This window comes from Anguilla anguilla, chromosome 7 (genome assembly GCF_013347855.1).
Source record: "Anguilla anguilla isolate fAngAng1 chromosome 7, fAngAng1.pri, whole genome shotgun sequence".
Taxonomy (NCBI): domain Eukaryota; kingdom Metazoa; phylum Chordata; class Actinopteri; order Anguilliformes; family Anguillidae; genus Anguilla; species Anguilla anguilla.
The window spans coordinates 56795475-56812117 of NC_049207.1; the positions used below are offsets into that span (position 1 = coordinate 56795475).

The following is a 16643-nucleotide window of genomic DNA, read 5'->3' on the forward strand; positions in this document are numbered from 1 at the left end:
AGGAAGGCTGACCCGCGGCACGCAGGGGGGAAGAGTTCAGCCTGGCCGTGTGACAGCGTGTGACACAGACTTTCGGCATTTGGGGGGTCCAGGACACACGCGACCCTCTGAGGAGTTCGCTGGCCACTGGGGGGCAGCGGGAGGTGGTTGGAGGTGGAACCCTAACCCACCACATGGTCAGCGCTGACCAATCGAGTCCGCGGCCACAGGGCGGAGTGAACAGAGCCGCCCGCCACCCGGTTTAGCACGCGGCGCAGTTTGAGGGGCGATGCAGCGCGTCACATGGCTCGCGGTAAGGGGCCTCGCGGTAAGGGGCCTCGCGGTAAGGGGCCTCGCGGTAAGGGGCCTCGCGGTAAGGGGCCTCACGGTAAGGGGCCTAGCGGTAAGGGGCCTAGTGGTAAGGGGCCTCGCGGTAAGGGGCCTCGCGGTAAGGGGCCTCGCGGTAAGGAGCCTAGCGGTAAGGGGCCTCGCGGTAAGCGGCCTAGCGGTAAGGGGCCTCACGGTAAGGGGCCTCGCGGTAAGCGGCCTAGCGGTAAGCGGCCTAGCGGTAAGGGGCCTCGCGGTAAGGAGCCTAGCGGTAAGGGGCCTCGCGGTAAGGGGCCTAGTGGTAAGGGGCCTCGCGGTAAGGGGCCTCGCGGTAAGGGGCCTAGCGGTAAGGGGCCTCGCGGTAAGGGGCCTCGCGGTAAGGGGCCTCGCGGTAAGGGGCCTCGCGGTAAGCGGCCTCGCGGTAAGGGGCCTTGCGGTAAGGGGCCTCGCGGTAAGCGGCCTCGCGGTAAGGGGCCTAGCGGTAAGGGGCCTCTCGGTAAGGGGCCTTGCGGTAAGGGGCCTAGCGGTAAGGGGCCTCACGGTAAGGGGCCTTGCGGTAAGGGGCCTAGCGGTAAGGGGCCTCACGGTAAGGGGCCTTGCGGTAAGGGGCCGCGCGGTAAGGGGCCTAGCGGTAAGGGGCCTAGTGGTAAGGGGCCTCGCGGTAAGGGGCCTAGCGGTAAGGGGCCTCGCGGTAAGGGGCCTCGCGGTAAGCGGCCTCGCGGTAAGGGGCCTTGCGGTAAGGGGCCTAGCGGTAAGGGGCCTCACGGTAAGGGGCCTTGCGGTAAGGGGCCTAGCGGTAAGGGGCCTCACGGTAAGGGGCCTTGCGGTAAGGGGCCTAGCGGTAAGGGGCCTCACGGTAAGGGGCCTTGCGGTAAGGGGCCGCGCGGTAAGGGGCCTAGCGGTAAGGGGCCTAGTGGTAAGGGGCCTCGCGGTAAGGGGCCTAGCGGTAAGGGGCCTCACGGTAAGCGGCCTAGCGGTAAGGGGCCTAGCGGTAAGGGGCCTAGCGGTAAGGGGCCTCGCGGTAAGGGGCCTCGCGGTAAGGGGCCTCGCTGTAAGGGGCCTAGCGGTAAGCGGCCTCGCGGTAAGGGGCCTAGCGGTAAGGGGCCTAGCGGTAAGCAGCCTCGCGGTAAGCGGCCTCGCGGTAAGGGGCCTAGCGGTAAGGGGCCTCGCGGTAAGCAGCCTCGCGGTAAGGGGCCTCACGGTAAGTGGCTTCGCGTTCAGCGGCAGCGCTAATGCACAGCGGACGCCTGAAGTGGCTCACAATTACCTTAAGACCGCTTTCAAACCACGTTTCCATAGCGATACCATTTAGAGATCTCACCCTTAACGGGAGGCGACAGTTGCCCCCGCGCCACCATGCCCCCGAGGGGGGGGGGGGCCCTTTCTCTGCTGCTGATGAGGCTTAATCAGTCCCACCAAGGGGACGGGGGGGGGGTCAGGAACAGCCGACACACACACTCGCTCTCTCGTTCTGTTGGGGGGGGGGGGCACACACACACTCGCTCTCTCGTTCTGTTGGGGGGGGGGGGCACACACACACTCGTTCTCTCATTCTGTTGGGGAGGGCACACACACACTCGCTCTCTCGTTCTGTTGGGGGGGGGGCACACACACTCTCTCTCTCTCGTTCTGTTGGGGGGGGCACACACACTCTCTCTCTCTCGTTCTGTTGGGGGGGGCACACACACTCTCTCTCTCGTTCTGTTGGGGGGGGGGGGGGGTACAGCACATGGAGAGAGCACCACTCACAGTCTGACTCACTCAGCACACCCTGACTCAACACCGAGCCAGTCGGTGTGCAGTATGTGTCAGATCAGAGAGAAATATTATATATATAAATACATACATATATATATATATATATACACAGACAGAAGAGCTGGTTACAAACACACCTCTGGATCTGACTCTCTCTCTCTCAGACTCAGTCTCCCACTCCCACTCCCACTCCCACTCCCACTCCCACTCCCACTCCCACTCCCACTCCCACTCCCACTCCCACTCCCACTCCCACTCCCACTCCCACTCCCACTCCATCTCCGACTCCCTAAATAAAGGCCCTGCCTTTCTGGCTGTAATGGGAATACTGTATCCATGGCGATAGACGCGTACGGGTCGGACAGACAGGCGCAGGTTTACCTGAGAGTTTCATCAGCAGTTCGGACGCCACTTTGACGCTGATGTCCTGGCTGAGGATGGCGCTCTTGGCGGGCGGGGTGCTGTCCCGCGGTTTGGGGGCGCAGTCAGGCGTGTGTGCCGCCCTGTCGGGGCAGAAGACGTAGGTGGGCGGAGCCTGTGGCGGGCGCGGGCTCAGAGCTCTGTCTGACGGCGGCTCCTCCTTCACACAGAACGTCTGCGGCTTCAGCGACTCCTTCTGATTGGCCGCTGTGGGGGGGGGGGGGGACAGTGGAAGATGTTTCTCAGGGTAGAACTATGACATCATCCTCCGTGTTACATTTTCACGCGTTCATTAGCCATTCAGGACACAAGAGCCATAAAAGCGTTTAATAGAGAGTTTAAAATAAAACATGTAGATCAGCCACAAGACAAGAGTTTGACCAAGTTACAGCTATTCTGACTAGATATCTTGCTGGAGCGTCACTAAAATGACTATATAAGTTATGGAAAACAGCAACACTGGCTTCATTCATAAAGTCAGCACTGGGCAATAACTGCTCCTGATTGGACGGCCTTAATAGGTTGAGCTAGCATGAGCTAACGTAGACCCCCCACCCCAACCCCAACCCCAACCCCCAACCCCCAACCCCCAACCCCCAACCCCAACTCCAACCACACCCCAACCCTATGTAAAATGTTTTTGGGTGTGGAGACACAGATCACCTGCATGAACCCACTCCAGGCCCCATGCAAACGCAGCCCCGCTCCGGGTGACCGGCGGGGGGGGGGGGGGGGGGGGGGGGAGGTAGCTAACGCACGGCCTGCTTCCTGTGGTGGTCTGGCAGGCCGTACTCACACACAGACCCACTCCGGTGCGGCTGGCCTACTTCCCCTCACTGCAACGGGGCAGCCTCACGCCACACAGTCACACCAGAGGGGATTCTGGGTAATAGCACAGATGGCGGAACCTCCTGTCTGACAGACAGACTCCAAACCTTCAGGGCATCTAGGGCCAGATATCTATCTCTCTCTCACTCTCTCTCTCTCACACACACACACACACACACTGATAGACACACTCATACACACACACACTAATACATACACATACTCATACACACACACATACGCACACACACACACACACACACACACTCATACACACACACACACACACCCAAAAAACAGCACAGAGCTCATCTGAAGAAGGAGAACTAAAACTGGTCACATTCCTCCACTCCGTGTGGCCGACTGTGCACACATACGTGTGTGTATGCGTGTGCGTGCGTGTGTGTGTATGCGTGTGCGTGCGTGTGTGTGTATGCGTGCGTGCGTGTGTGTGTATGCGTGCGTGCGTGTGTGTGTATGCGTGCGTGCGTGTGCGTGTGTGTATGCGTGCGTGCGCGTGCGCGTAGGCCTCTGTTTTTTTACACACGCCAAGTCTCCTCTCCCAGAACTGACACAAAGGCTCACATTCCATCAGGTTCAGGACTGAATAACTGCATGTGGAGAAACGCCTGATCGATGGCCAACACAGAACAAAGTGGCCAGAAGATCGATCACTCACTCACTCACTCACTCACTCACTCACTCACTCACTCACTCACTCACTCACTCACTCACTCACTCACTCACTCACTCACTCACTCACTCACTCACTCACTCACTCACTCCCTCCCTCACTCTCTCTCACTCTCTCCCTCCCTCGCTCCTTATCTCCCTCCCTCCCTCACTCCCTCCCTCCCTCTCAGCACATATTTAATAGTTGTGCTCTGCAGAAACCAGAGGTTATCGCTCTGTGGCTGACTGATGTCCAAGCAGACCTGCCCCACCCCCCCTCACCCCCCCCCCCCTCCGGAGTCGCGCGCAGCCAGCCCCCCCCCCCCCCCCCCTCACGGCCAGGCCCCCGTGTCATCAATCTGCTGCAGCTCCCGTCACTGATTAATGATGATGCGCGTGCGACAGAGGGCCGGGGGGGGGGGGGGGGGGGGTCAGCGCGAGAGCGGCGGGGCCTGGAGGCGGTGCGGGGGGGCGTGGGGGGGCCTGGGGCGCGGGGGGGCGACCTTCACGCGGGGGACAGTGCTCTGGGGTCGCCTCCCACACCAGCTGGTAATGTCACACTGTCAGGAGTCAGAGGGCCAGACTAAGTATAACCCGGCCGCACCTGGGAGGACGTCCTCTAATTAAAAGCGTGTTCTGCCTTGTTGGATCAGACAGGGACGGCACACTGAGTACAGCGGCCCGCTGCACCGGGCCAGAGGCAGCCCAGAAACACGGCGGAAATGCGCGCGACACAAAGTCACCCTGCTCCTCTGACCTTCGGGCGCCGCCTATTAATAGCACACATTTCCCTCCGAATCTGCGCTACAGAGGCGCTGAATTATTTATCAGCCTAATCAGTCCAGAGGGAGTTTATTTTAATGGCTGAACTCTGGATGCTGATCCACTGTATGTGCTGATAACGGCTGCACGCCTCTGTCTGTGTAAAAACACAGAAACGTATTCCAGCACAACACCAAATAAATAAATAAACAGCTAGCTGGCCAAAGAACCCAGGGTCAAGTGCAGAATTTGGATCTCACTGGGCAGCGCGCACAAAGAGAGCGAGTGGAGCTGAGAGGCAGTCAGCAGGGCAGCGGAGCTGGCGCTCGGAGAGGGCGAGGGTCTGTTTCGGGAGAGAGGCTCAGCGCAGACGCCTCATCCATCCTGAACCCGCCGCAGCGCCACCTGGTCCAGAGCCAAGCCGGGCTTTCCCTGCGAGGACCGCCTCGCCAGCACGTTATCCGCCAGCCCCCCCGCCCCCCTGACCCCGCCTCCCGCCTCATCTGTCTCGCGGCCAGCCCCCTGTCGGCCTGGCTCGCCCCTCTCTCGCCCCTCTCTCGCCCCTCGCTCACTGTCCGAGCTGTCATCACACAACTTCATTAAGTTCCCCCCCGTCACGGCGAGCGGCTCCCTGCTTGGTGACGGGGCCCCAGGGCCCGCGGTGGGGCGGGGGGGGGCGGGGGGGTCACGCAGTAACAGAGCTCACACGGGGTGTGTAAGTCAGTCATAGCGGCTGTTAGCACAGCAGCGCAGTCTGTCGCCAGTAAACACAGAGTAGCACAGCTACAACACAGCTCCACTCTGCCAGCGAGCAGAGACAGGCCTGACATCACACTGTGTGCGTCACTCACTCCGCCCCTTTACAGCTGGCTCCACCCCCAGTCCTGACATCACACTGTGTGCGTCACTCACTCCGCCCCTTTACAGCTGGCTCCACCCCCAGTCCTGACATCACACTGTGTGCGTCACTCACTCCGCCCCTTTACAGCTGGCTCCACCCCCAGTCCTGACATCACACTGTGTGCGTCACTCACTCCACCCCTTTACAGCTGGCTCCACCCCCAGTCCTGACATCACACTGTGTGCGTCACTCACTCCGCCCCTTTACAGCTGGCTCCACCCCCAGTCCTAACATCACACTGTGTGCGTCACTCACTCCGCCCCTTTACAGCTGGCTCCACCCCCAGTCCTGACATCACACTGTGTGCGTCACTCACTCCACCCCTTTACAGCTGGCTCCACCCCCAGTCCTGACATCACACTGCGTGCGTCACTCACTCCACCCCTTTATAGCTGGCTCCACCCCCAGTCCTGACATCACACTGTGTGCGTCAATCACTCCGCCCCTTTACAGCTGGCTCCACCCCCAGTCCTGACATCACACTGCGTGTGCCACTCACTCCACCCCCTTACAGCTGGCTCCACCCCCAGTCCTGACATCACACTGTGTGCGTCACTGACTCCGCCCCTTTACAGCTGGCTCCACCCCCAGTCCTGACATCACACTGTGTGCGTCACTCACTCCACCCCTTTACAGCTGGCTCCACCCCCAGTCCTGACATCACACTGTGTGCGTCACTCACTCCACCCCTTTACAGCTGGCTCCACCCCCAGTCCTGACATCACACTGTGTGCGTCACTCACTCCGCCCCTTTACAGCTGGCTCCACCCCCAGTCCTGACATCACACTGTGTGCGTCACTCACTCCGCCCCCTTACAGCTGGCTCCACCCCCAGTCCTGACATCATACTGCGTGTGCCACTCACTCTGCCCCCTTACAGCTGGCTCCACCCCCAGTCCTGACATCACACTGCGTGTGCCACCCACTCCACCCCTTTACAGTTGGCTCCACCCCCAAACTCTGGAAAGCTGCCTTAGTCAGCCTTGAGGTTACAAACACTAGGGGGCGCCATCGGGTTTACTGGCACAGTTGGAAATCAGGCACAGCCAGACCAAAGTAATCGCCCCCCTCCTCAGGCATGCCCCCCCATGCTCATTATTCCCAGATCGCCGGGGGTCGGGCGCATTGTCACCGGGTCCCCGTGGGGGGGGTTGGGGTTGGGGTTGGGGTTGGGGCGTGTGAACACCCAGGACATGATCGTATCTGATGGGCTGGGCTGACAGGGAGCTCCGCTGCGCAGTTCAAAGTGTTTCCAGCTCTTTCATCTGAGAAATCAAACTGAGGATCGCAGGACGCCTGCCCGGCTCGTCAGGGCAGGGGGGGCACGTCAGGAATCAAAGGGGCGCCTTCTCACCCCCGCAGGGACGTGGAAAAAACCAGAAAAAGGAGTCTCCCTTACTGTAGGTCAAAGGTCAGGTAAAGTTCACCCTTCTGCTTACTGCCTGGGGATTCGGCAGGGGAACAAAATGCTCCTCCTTCCTCTTCCTCTTCCTCTTTCAGTTTCTCTTTTTCACACGCATGCCTTGTGAGAACACAGTAATGAACTGAGCCACTGAGACAGGGGGACTGGGACAGCACTAACACAGGAGCTCAACACCGCAGACACTAACACCAGCCTGCTCAGCACTGGGCTTGCACAGGAGCTCAACACCGCAGACACTAACACCAGCCTGCTCAGCGCTGGGCTTACACAGGAGCTCAACACCGCAGACACTAACACCAGCCTGCTCAGCGCTGGGCTTGCACAGGAGCTCAACACCGCAGACACTAACACCAGCCTGCTCAGCGCTGGGCTTGCACAGGAGCTCAACACCGCAGACACTAACACCAGCCTGCTCAGCGCTGGGCTTACACAGGAGCTCAACACCGCAGACACTAACACCAGCCTGCTCAGCACTGACTGGGCTTACACAGGAGCTGAACACCGCAGACACTAACACCAGCCTGCTCAGCACTGGCTTACACAGGAGCTGAACACCGCAGACACTAACACCAGCCTGCTCAGCGCTGGGCTTGCACAGGAGCTCAACACCGCAGACACTAACACCAGCCTGCTCAGCACTGGGCTTGCACAGGAGCTCAACACCGCAGACACTAACACCAGCCTGCTCAGCGCTGGGCTTGCACAGGAGCTCAACACCGCAGACACTAACACCAGCCTGCTCAGCGCTGGGCTTACACAGGAGCTCAACACCGCAGACACTAACACCAGCCTGCTCAGCACTGACTGGGCTTACACAGGAGCTGAACACCGCAGACACTAACACCAGCCTGCTCAGCACTGGCTTACACAGGAGCTGAACACCGCAGACACTAACACCAGCCTGCTCAGCACTGGCTTACACAGGAGCTGAACACCGCAGACACTAACACCAGCCTGCTCAGCGCTGGGCTTGCACAGGAGCTGAACACCGCAGACACTAACACCAGCCTGCTCAGCGCTGGGCTTGCACAGGAGCTGAACACCGCAGACACTAACACCAGCCTGCTCAGCACTGGGCTTGCACAGGAGCTCAACACCGCAGACACTAACACCAGCCTGCTCAGCGCTGGGCTTGCACAGGAGCTCAACACCGCAGACACTAACACCAGCCTGCTCAGCACTGGGTGTTAATGTTCTCATTCCGTACCCCCCTCCTCCTGAGGCCACGCCTCCTCGCGCTATGACTGACAGGTCGGCCTGAGAAGCGCAGTGTAATCGGAGCGGCGGGACTCTGCGGCCTTTCAGACGGCTCCCGCGGCTCTGTGATCGATACCCGACCGTCTGCGTTTCACACAGCCTCCGCCTCCACATCAGGGCTGAGCGTCTGCGTTTCACACAGCCTCCGCCTCCACATCAGGGCTGAGCGTCTGCGTTTCACACAGTCTCCGCCTCCACATCAGGGCTGAGCGTCTGCGTTTCACACAGCCTCCGCCTCCACATCAGGGCTGAGCGTCTGCGTTTCACACAGTCTCCGCCTCCACATCAGGGCTGAGCCCAGAGACGCTGCTAGCAGAGGCGCTAATGAGACCGCGAGCGCCAGACCCTTATAGGGCGGATCAATCAACGTTTTCAGCATCGGGCCAAATAAAAACGCTCCCTGGGTTCGCCCCGGGGGGGTCACAATCGAGACAGAGTGGCGTGCACAATCTGGGGGGGGTTGTACACAGCTCTGAGCCAGGGTCATGGGGGTGGGCTTAGATTGCAGAAAAAGGGGGGGGGGGATTCTGCCAAAGCTAATTATTTTAAATTAGGAGTTCATTTTTAATTATGAATTATGCATGAATTTTTAATTAATCTAATGTTCTACTTCCTCAAAGGTTTTTTTCCCGTCTCCCAAAGATCTCAATCTAATTAGACAGCATTACACAGCGGAGCGGCAGCCTTGCCGCTGACCTCTATAGTGAACGCATCGTTATTTACATCACGCTCAACGCCACACGCTCAACACCACACACTCAACACCACACACTCAACACCACACGCTCAACACCACACGCTCAACACTACACACTCAACACTACACACTCAACGCCACACGCTCAACGCCACACGCTCAACGCCACACACTCAAAGCCACACACTCAAAGCCACACACTCAAAGCCACACACTCAACACTACACGCTCAACGCCATGCGCTCAACACCACACGCTCAACGCCACACACTCAACACCACACGCTCAACACCACACACTCAAAGCCACACACTCAACACCACACGCTTAACACCACACGCTCAACACCACACGCTTAACACTACACGCTCAACACCACACGCTCAACGCCATACGCTCAACGCCACACGCTTAACACTACACGCTCAACACCACACACTCAACGCCACACGCTCAACGCCACACGCTCAACACCACACGCTCAACGCCACACACTCAATGCCACACTCAACGCCACACACTCAATGCCACACTCAATACCACACGCTCAACGCTACACGCTCAACGCCACCCCACAGGAATCTACATCACGCTCAACACCACCCCACAGGAATCTACATCACGCTCAACGCCACACACTCAACACCACAAGCTCAACGCCACCCCACAGGAATCTACATCACGCTCAACGCCACACACTCAACACCACCCCACAGGAATCTACATCACACTCAACACCACACGCTCAACACCACCCCACAGGAATCTACATCACGCTCAACACCTCACACTCAACACCACAAGCTGAGCTCCACAGGATCGTTGGGCACTGCGCCCGCGGGGGGGGGGGGGGGTCGGGGGTCGGATGCGGCTGCGTACCCGAGAGCTTGATGAGGAGGTCGGAGGCGGTCTTGGTGGAGATGTCTGGGCTGAAGAGTGAGGCGGGGATGGGGGTGGGGGGGCTGGACTTGGGCCCTGGGGGCTCCAGGGGGCTGGAGGCGCAGAGGGCGAAGGGGGACATGCCCGAAACGTCCCGCTCCTGCGGCTCCTCCTTGACCTGGACGTGGTCGGGGGTCCCGGCAGGCGAGGCCTGGAGCAGGGCGTCGGGGGGGAGGGGCGAGCCGGCTCCTGGCCCCGCCCCCTCGCCCTCGCTGCTGACCTCCTCCTTCACGCGGAGCTCGCTGCGGGGGAAGTGCTGGTGGCAGCGCATGTGCAGCTTCAGGCTGAAGTGGCGGGACGAGGTGAAAGGGCAAAGGTCACACTGGAAGGTCTCGCCGCGGTCCTGGTGCTGGTGCACCTGCCAAGGGAGGCCAAACGACAGTCAACACGTCTCCATGACGACACACAGGTGGACTGATTCATAGATGAACACGTACAGACAAACATGCTTCACAGACTTTACTGAGCAGGTATTCAGATTTTAATTGGTGGTTTGGCTAAAATTTATGCTTTGGTGTTTCGATATACTGCACTAATATTAAAAACAAAAATGCTCAACACAGTATTATTTTAGAAACACTGAGTGAAATTTAGGGATCATCGTTTGCTTGTTGGGAGTGATTTTTCCGAAAAATAAGCCTCAGTCACAGCGTGACCCAGCGTGGCCCAATAAGCCTCAGTGAGTGTGACCCAGCGTGGCCCAATAAGCCTCAGTGAGTGTGACCCAGCGTGGCCCAATAAGCCTCAGTGAGTGTGACCCAGCGCGACCCAGCGGGGGCGCTCACCTTCATGTGGGATTTGAGATTGTCCTTGCGGGCGCAGCGGAAGGGGCACATGGGGCACTGGTGGCTCTTCAGGCCGGTGTGGATCACCATGTGCCTCTTCCAGTAGCTCTTGCGCTTAATGACCAGGCCGCACACGGGGCACTGGAACGGCTTCCCACCTTCCTCTGGAGACCCTGCACACACACAGCAGAGAGACGTGAGGCTCCGCCCCCTCCCTGCACACACACAGCAGAGAGACGTGAGGCTCCGCCCCCTCCCTGCACACACACAGCAGAGAGACGTGAGGCTCCGCCCCCTCCCTGCACACACACAGCAGAGACGTGAGGCTCCGCCCCCTCCCTGCACACACACAGCAGAGAGACGTGAGGCTCCGCCCCCTCCCTGCACACACACAGCAGAGAGACGTGAGGCTCCGCCCCCTCCCTGCACACACACAGCAGAGACGTGAGGCTCCGCCCCCTCCCTGCACAGACAGGGACCCTGATTCGGCAGAAGGCTCTTCCAGGAAAAATTAAATGAGCTTTTCTGGGAAGACACCACGATTCTCAAAAGCCCAGCTGTCCTGAGTTATTTTCCTCGTGGTCCCGACCACCCTGACCTTGGAAAGCCCCTCAGACCTGGTGAAGCGAGCCGCTTTTAGAGCTGCAGCAAACACCGAGGAGGCAAACTCCAGCAGTGCTGATGCACAGTGTGCCGTATGGCTGCTCAGGCTGGGCCTGCTGCTGGCATTATTGGAATAATACATGCACAGGGTCTGGCTTTAACCTCTGATTCACAACGGCCTTAACGTCAGGGGGGCTGGAGGGGGGGATGTGGGGGGGGGGAGGGGGTTGGTGACTCAGACACTGTTGAGAAGATTCCAATTTTATGCTGGATTCAGCAAGTGACATCTTATTTCCATTTAGGAAGTCCAACACAAAATGATGATTCACAGTAAAGTAAGAGCATGCCCCTGTGGCAGTCTCTAACAGACAGGCTGAAACCACAGCGCACGATTAGTCCCTTAATCTATGGTGCGCACCCTTACGACTAAAGCAGCAAAAATAAACTCAGGTGTAAGACTGTTCACTAAAGGATAGTTCACTGTCTGGAATTTTTAATATAGGTTCCATTTTACTGTATGTATTGGATTGCTGCTGCAGACAGTTTTTGTGTACAAACATGCAGGATGTTTGAAATACTTTCAGAGAGTTCACATGACCTGCTGGCTTTACACTGGCATGTATAGGGCATTCAGGGGTCTGTGTCTAAACCCAAACCCTAACCCCAAAGCAGCTTGTACAGCAGCCGTGCATTTCCACAGGGGGTATATGTAGGGGGTATGTAGGGGTGCTGATGCAGGATCTCCCTGGGCCCGGGTCACAGGATCAATCAGGCATTATGCTCATGTACAGGCCCTGGACCCATAATGCCGCTCTACAAGCTGCTCTGAAGCTGCATGTAGTGCATCCCCCCCCCCCCCGCTTCTCACGAACACCATTCATCTCCAGCAGCAAACCTACACAACAGAACCGCCACCTGGACAGTGTTGAGCGGACAGTGTTGAGTGGACTGTGTTGAGCGGACAGTGTTGAGTGGACAGTGTTGAGTGGACAGTGTTGAGCGGACAGTGTTGAGTGGACAGTGTTGAGCGGACAGTGTTGAGTGGACAGTGTTGAGTGGACAGTGCTCAGCGGCGCAGAGCCGCGCCCAGCAGCCTATCAGAAGCACACTAGCACCTTGACTGCTGGGCTTGACCTTTCCTTTCGGGGTGGGGGGCAGCAGGAGGTCCAGCGGCGGGTTGGGCGTTGGGGCCTTGGCGTCCTCCGGGGGTCCCGCCGGCAGGGCGGTCTCCTTTTCGGCCAGCAGGTTCCCCGCGGCGCGGGCCGCCACCTCCTTGAGCAGCGCGGCGGAGGACGTCATGGAGACAAGCGAGAGGAAGGAGCCGGCGGGGGAGGGGGGGTCGGCCTGGCCCCCCCCCAGGCCCCGCTCGCTCACCTTCTTAGAGAGCGCCGCCAGCGTGGAGCTGGCCGACTGCGGGCTGAAGGGGGAGGCGAAGGCGTCGAACCGCACCGCCTCCTCCGCCCGCACCCCCACCGCCACCACCGAGGAGGAGGAGCAGGAGGAGGAGGAAGAGGAGGAGGAGGAGGAAGAGGAGGAGGCCGAGGACGCCACCGCGCTCTTGTCCTGCAGCACGGCATTGGCCGCGGCCTTCAGCTTCTGGATTGCGGAGTCCGGGGATAGGCTGCTCCCGCTGCTGGGGGCGGAGCAAGAGGCGGGCGGCCACCCGTCGGCCCCGCCCACCCACAGGAAGCCGGCGCCGTTGCTGGGGAAGGGGTCGCACGACTCCTGCTTCACGGCATTGGCAGTCGCCATGGAGGCGGGCGAGGCAGAGGCGGAGGAGGAGGAGTTTTTGGCCAGCTTACGGGCCAGAGCGCTCAGCTGCTGAGCATGATGGGAGGACGGGGAGACGCTGGAGCCCAGACTGACGGACGGCGAGTCCCGCCCCCGCTCCGCTAGCTCCGCCCCCTCCAGCCTGCGGCCGCCGGCCTCTAGGAGGCGCCGCAGGTTGCTGCTGAGCGGCTTGGCGAGCGCGTGGGGGGCGTCGCCGTACAGCGAGGACACCACGGAGGACAGGGTGTCCTGCGCGGAGAAGCCGGCTGCGGCGAAGGCCTCGCTGTCCAGGCCCAGCAGCTCCAGCGAGCCGCGCGGGACGGGCGTGGGGCAGCCCAGCGAGCTCTCGGCCGAGCTGGCCCGGTCCGGCCGGGGGTCCTCATCCTGCACGTCCGCGTAGGACGCCTCCGAGGGCGTGTCCGAGGCGTTCCCGAACCAGCCGTCGTCCTCCGCGAGCTCCCCGCCCGCCGCCTCCTCCACTCGGCCCAGATCTGCAGGAGAGAGAGACACCGGTCAGCACCACAGCCGCTAGCGAGCACACGCTAACAAACCGTAACACACACACACACACACGCTAACACACCGTAACACACACACACACACGCTAACACACCGTAACACACACACACACGCTAACAAACCGTAACAAACACACACACACACGCTAACAAACCGTAACAAACACACACACACACGCTAACAAACCGTAACAAACACACACACACACGCTAACAAACCGTAACAAACACACACACACACGCTAACAAACCGTAACAAACACACACACACACACGCACGCTAACGATGTTCACCGTAACACACACAAACACACACACACACACACGCTAACAGTGTTCACCGTAACAAACACACACACTGTACATACATCAATAAGCAGAGCAGCCAGTCACACACAAGCATTTTCCCCTCTCCCAAACAAAAGCCTGTAAGATCCCATTGTGATCTCACAATTAAAACATAAAACATAAAACACAACACTGGATCACCACACTGGCCTAACGCAGGATCACCACACAGGCCTATTTTAATGCTTCAAACAACGCCCCCTTCAGGTGGGAGGTCTTCATCCTCAACAGAAAATGCAGTCGGCTTTTAAAACACGGTCAGCTAAAACGACACGGTTAACAGCCCTGAGCAGAAGGTGTTCTCAGACTGCTCAAAAGGCTCGGGGGGAAGTCCAGGCCTTTCAGTCGCGTACCGCGGCTACAGTACAGCTCCATGCTCAGGCCTTTCAGTCGCACACCGCGGCTACAGTACAGCTCCACGCTCAGGCCTTTCAGTCGCACACCATGGCTACAGTACAGCTCCATGCTCAGGCCTTTCAGTCGCACACCGCGGCTACAGTACAGCTCCATGCTCAGGCCTTTCAGTCGCACACCATGGCTACAGTACAGCTCCATGCTCAGGCCCTTTCAGTCGTACACCGCGGCTACAGTACAGCTCCATGCTCAGGCCTTTCAGTCGTACACCGCGGCTACAGTACAGCTCCATGCTCAGGCCCTTTCAGTCGCGTACCGCGGCTACAGTACAGCTCCATGCTCAGGCCTTTCAGTCGCACACCATGGCTACAGTACAGCTCCACGCTCAGGCCTTTCAGTCGCGTACCGCGGCTACAGTACAGCTCCATGCTCAGGCCTTTCAGTCGCACACCATGGCTACAGTACAGCTCCATGCTCAGGCCCTTTCAGTCGTACACCGCGGCTACAGTACAGCTCCATGCTCAGGCCCTTTCAGTCGCGCACAGCGGCTACAGTAAAGCTCCATTCTCAGGCCCTTTCAGTCGCGCACAGCGGCTACAGTATAGCTCCATGCTCAGGCCTTTCAGTCGTACACCGCGGCTACAGTATAGCTCCATGCTCAGGCCTTTCAGTCGCACACCATGGCTACAGTACAGCTCCATGCTCAGGCCTTTCAGTCACACACCGCGGCTACAGTACAGCTCCATGCTCAGGCCTTTCAGTCACACACCGCGGCTACAGTACAGCTCCATGCTCAGGCCCTTTCAGTCGCACACCGCGGCTACAGTACAGCTCCATTCTCAGGCCCTTTCAGTCGCACACCACGGCTACAGTACAGCTCCATGCTCAGGCCCTTTCAGTCGCACACCGCGGCTACAGTACAGCTCCATGCTCAGGCCTTTCAGGCCTTTCCCAGGGTTTAAAGGAGTTTAGTAAAAGGGTTACCATGGTGACCAGCCCTTCTGGGAGGCTAGACAGCAAAGATTAGGGTAATGGAGGTTACAGAGCTGAATTAATATTCATGAGACTGCAGACACCACCGGGGAGGGAAGGAGGATAGGGTTAAGGTCACGATGGGTCATTAATATACACTTCATGTATCAATATTCATAAGCAAAACACGACTGCTTGCCAGACAAGGGCAAACGCAGAAAAGAACATCGCCGATAAGCTATAAAAATAAAAAATACGGCAAAAGAAATATAGCAGTTTGGCCGCAACCCCAGTCTCCCCCCCCTCCCACCCACACCTGTGCGAAATAAATCCACAAATCTGTGGGGAAAAAAATAAAAATAAAATTGGTAAAAGTAACAAAGAGGGCTTGCTGTTTCTTTGACACTCAAGCATGATCTGAGAAATTGAATTTGAACATATCATTCCATCTCCCTCCCGCTCACTCGGACCAGCCCGCCTTCACCTCGGCCGACCCGCCCAGAGACAGGTCCTGGAACACAGAGAGAACCCGTTGCCTGGCAACTGAACCTGGCTGACCTGCAGGGAGCACATCTGGCCAGCAGGGTTCAGTTCAGCCCAGAGAGGGGTTACCATGGACACACACACACACGCACACTTACACACACGCACACACATGCACACACACACTCACACACACACACACACACACACACACACTCACGCGCACACGCACACGCACACACACACACCCCTGTGTCATGGATGTCACACATATCCCCCTCTGATCCCAGTGTGTATATGAGGCAGCACTGGCTGCAGTCAGATGAGCCTGATTCTGCCATCAGAGCTCCCTCAGCCCCCACCTGTCCCTCAGCTGCCACTCATCTGAAGGGATTTCACACATTCCCAGATGCAGCAGCAGCGATGGACTATTTCTGAGGACCATCCTGCTTTTATTTTGTTCAGAGTACCCCCCCCCCACCCGCTAAATGCTGTCACCTGAGTTTGAGTGCCAGGGTGTGAGTGCACCGTGAGGCCAGCTTCCCATGACATGAGAGCAGCCATAATGGCGGTAACACGGTAAAGGAAATGGGCAGATTGGTGACCCGAGGTCACAGCGGTAGCCTCTGTTTGAACTCCCTCTCCACAGCCCCCCCAGCACCGAAACGCCGGGTCATGTGACCGATGTTTACAAAGGATCGGCTTTCAGGCGCGAGGCGCGAGGCGCTAGCTGAAACCCGCCGCCGTTATGAATGACGGGGTCAGGGTACGGGCGAAAATTAACCCCCCCGTTTCAGCGGGAAGTGAGCCGCTCGTTTGAGAGGGAAGTGAGCCGCTCGTTTGAGAG

General features: G+C 58.7%; 1 protein-coding gene across 2 annotated transcripts in view; it reads right to left on the bottom strand.

The window, feature by feature from the left end:
* znf827 (zinc finger protein 827) overlaps nucleotides 1-16643 on the bottom strand; it is a 42672-nt gene that overhangs the window by 11857 nt on the left and 14172 nt on the right. For both annotated transcript variants that reach the window (XM_035427658.1, XM_035427659.1), the window contains exons 2-5: nucleotides 12467-13612; nucleotides 10749-10921; nucleotides 9904-10321; nucleotides 2446-2691 (exon numbers count right to left, since the gene is read on the bottom strand). In XM_035427658.1, the coding sequence (XP_035283549.1) occupies nucleotides 2446-2691; nucleotides 9904-10321; nucleotides 10749-10921; nucleotides 12467-13612 (1983 nt within the window). The remainder of the gene's footprint in view (nucleotides 1-2445; nucleotides 2692-9903; nucleotides 10322-10748; nucleotides 10922-12466; nucleotides 13613-16643) is intronic.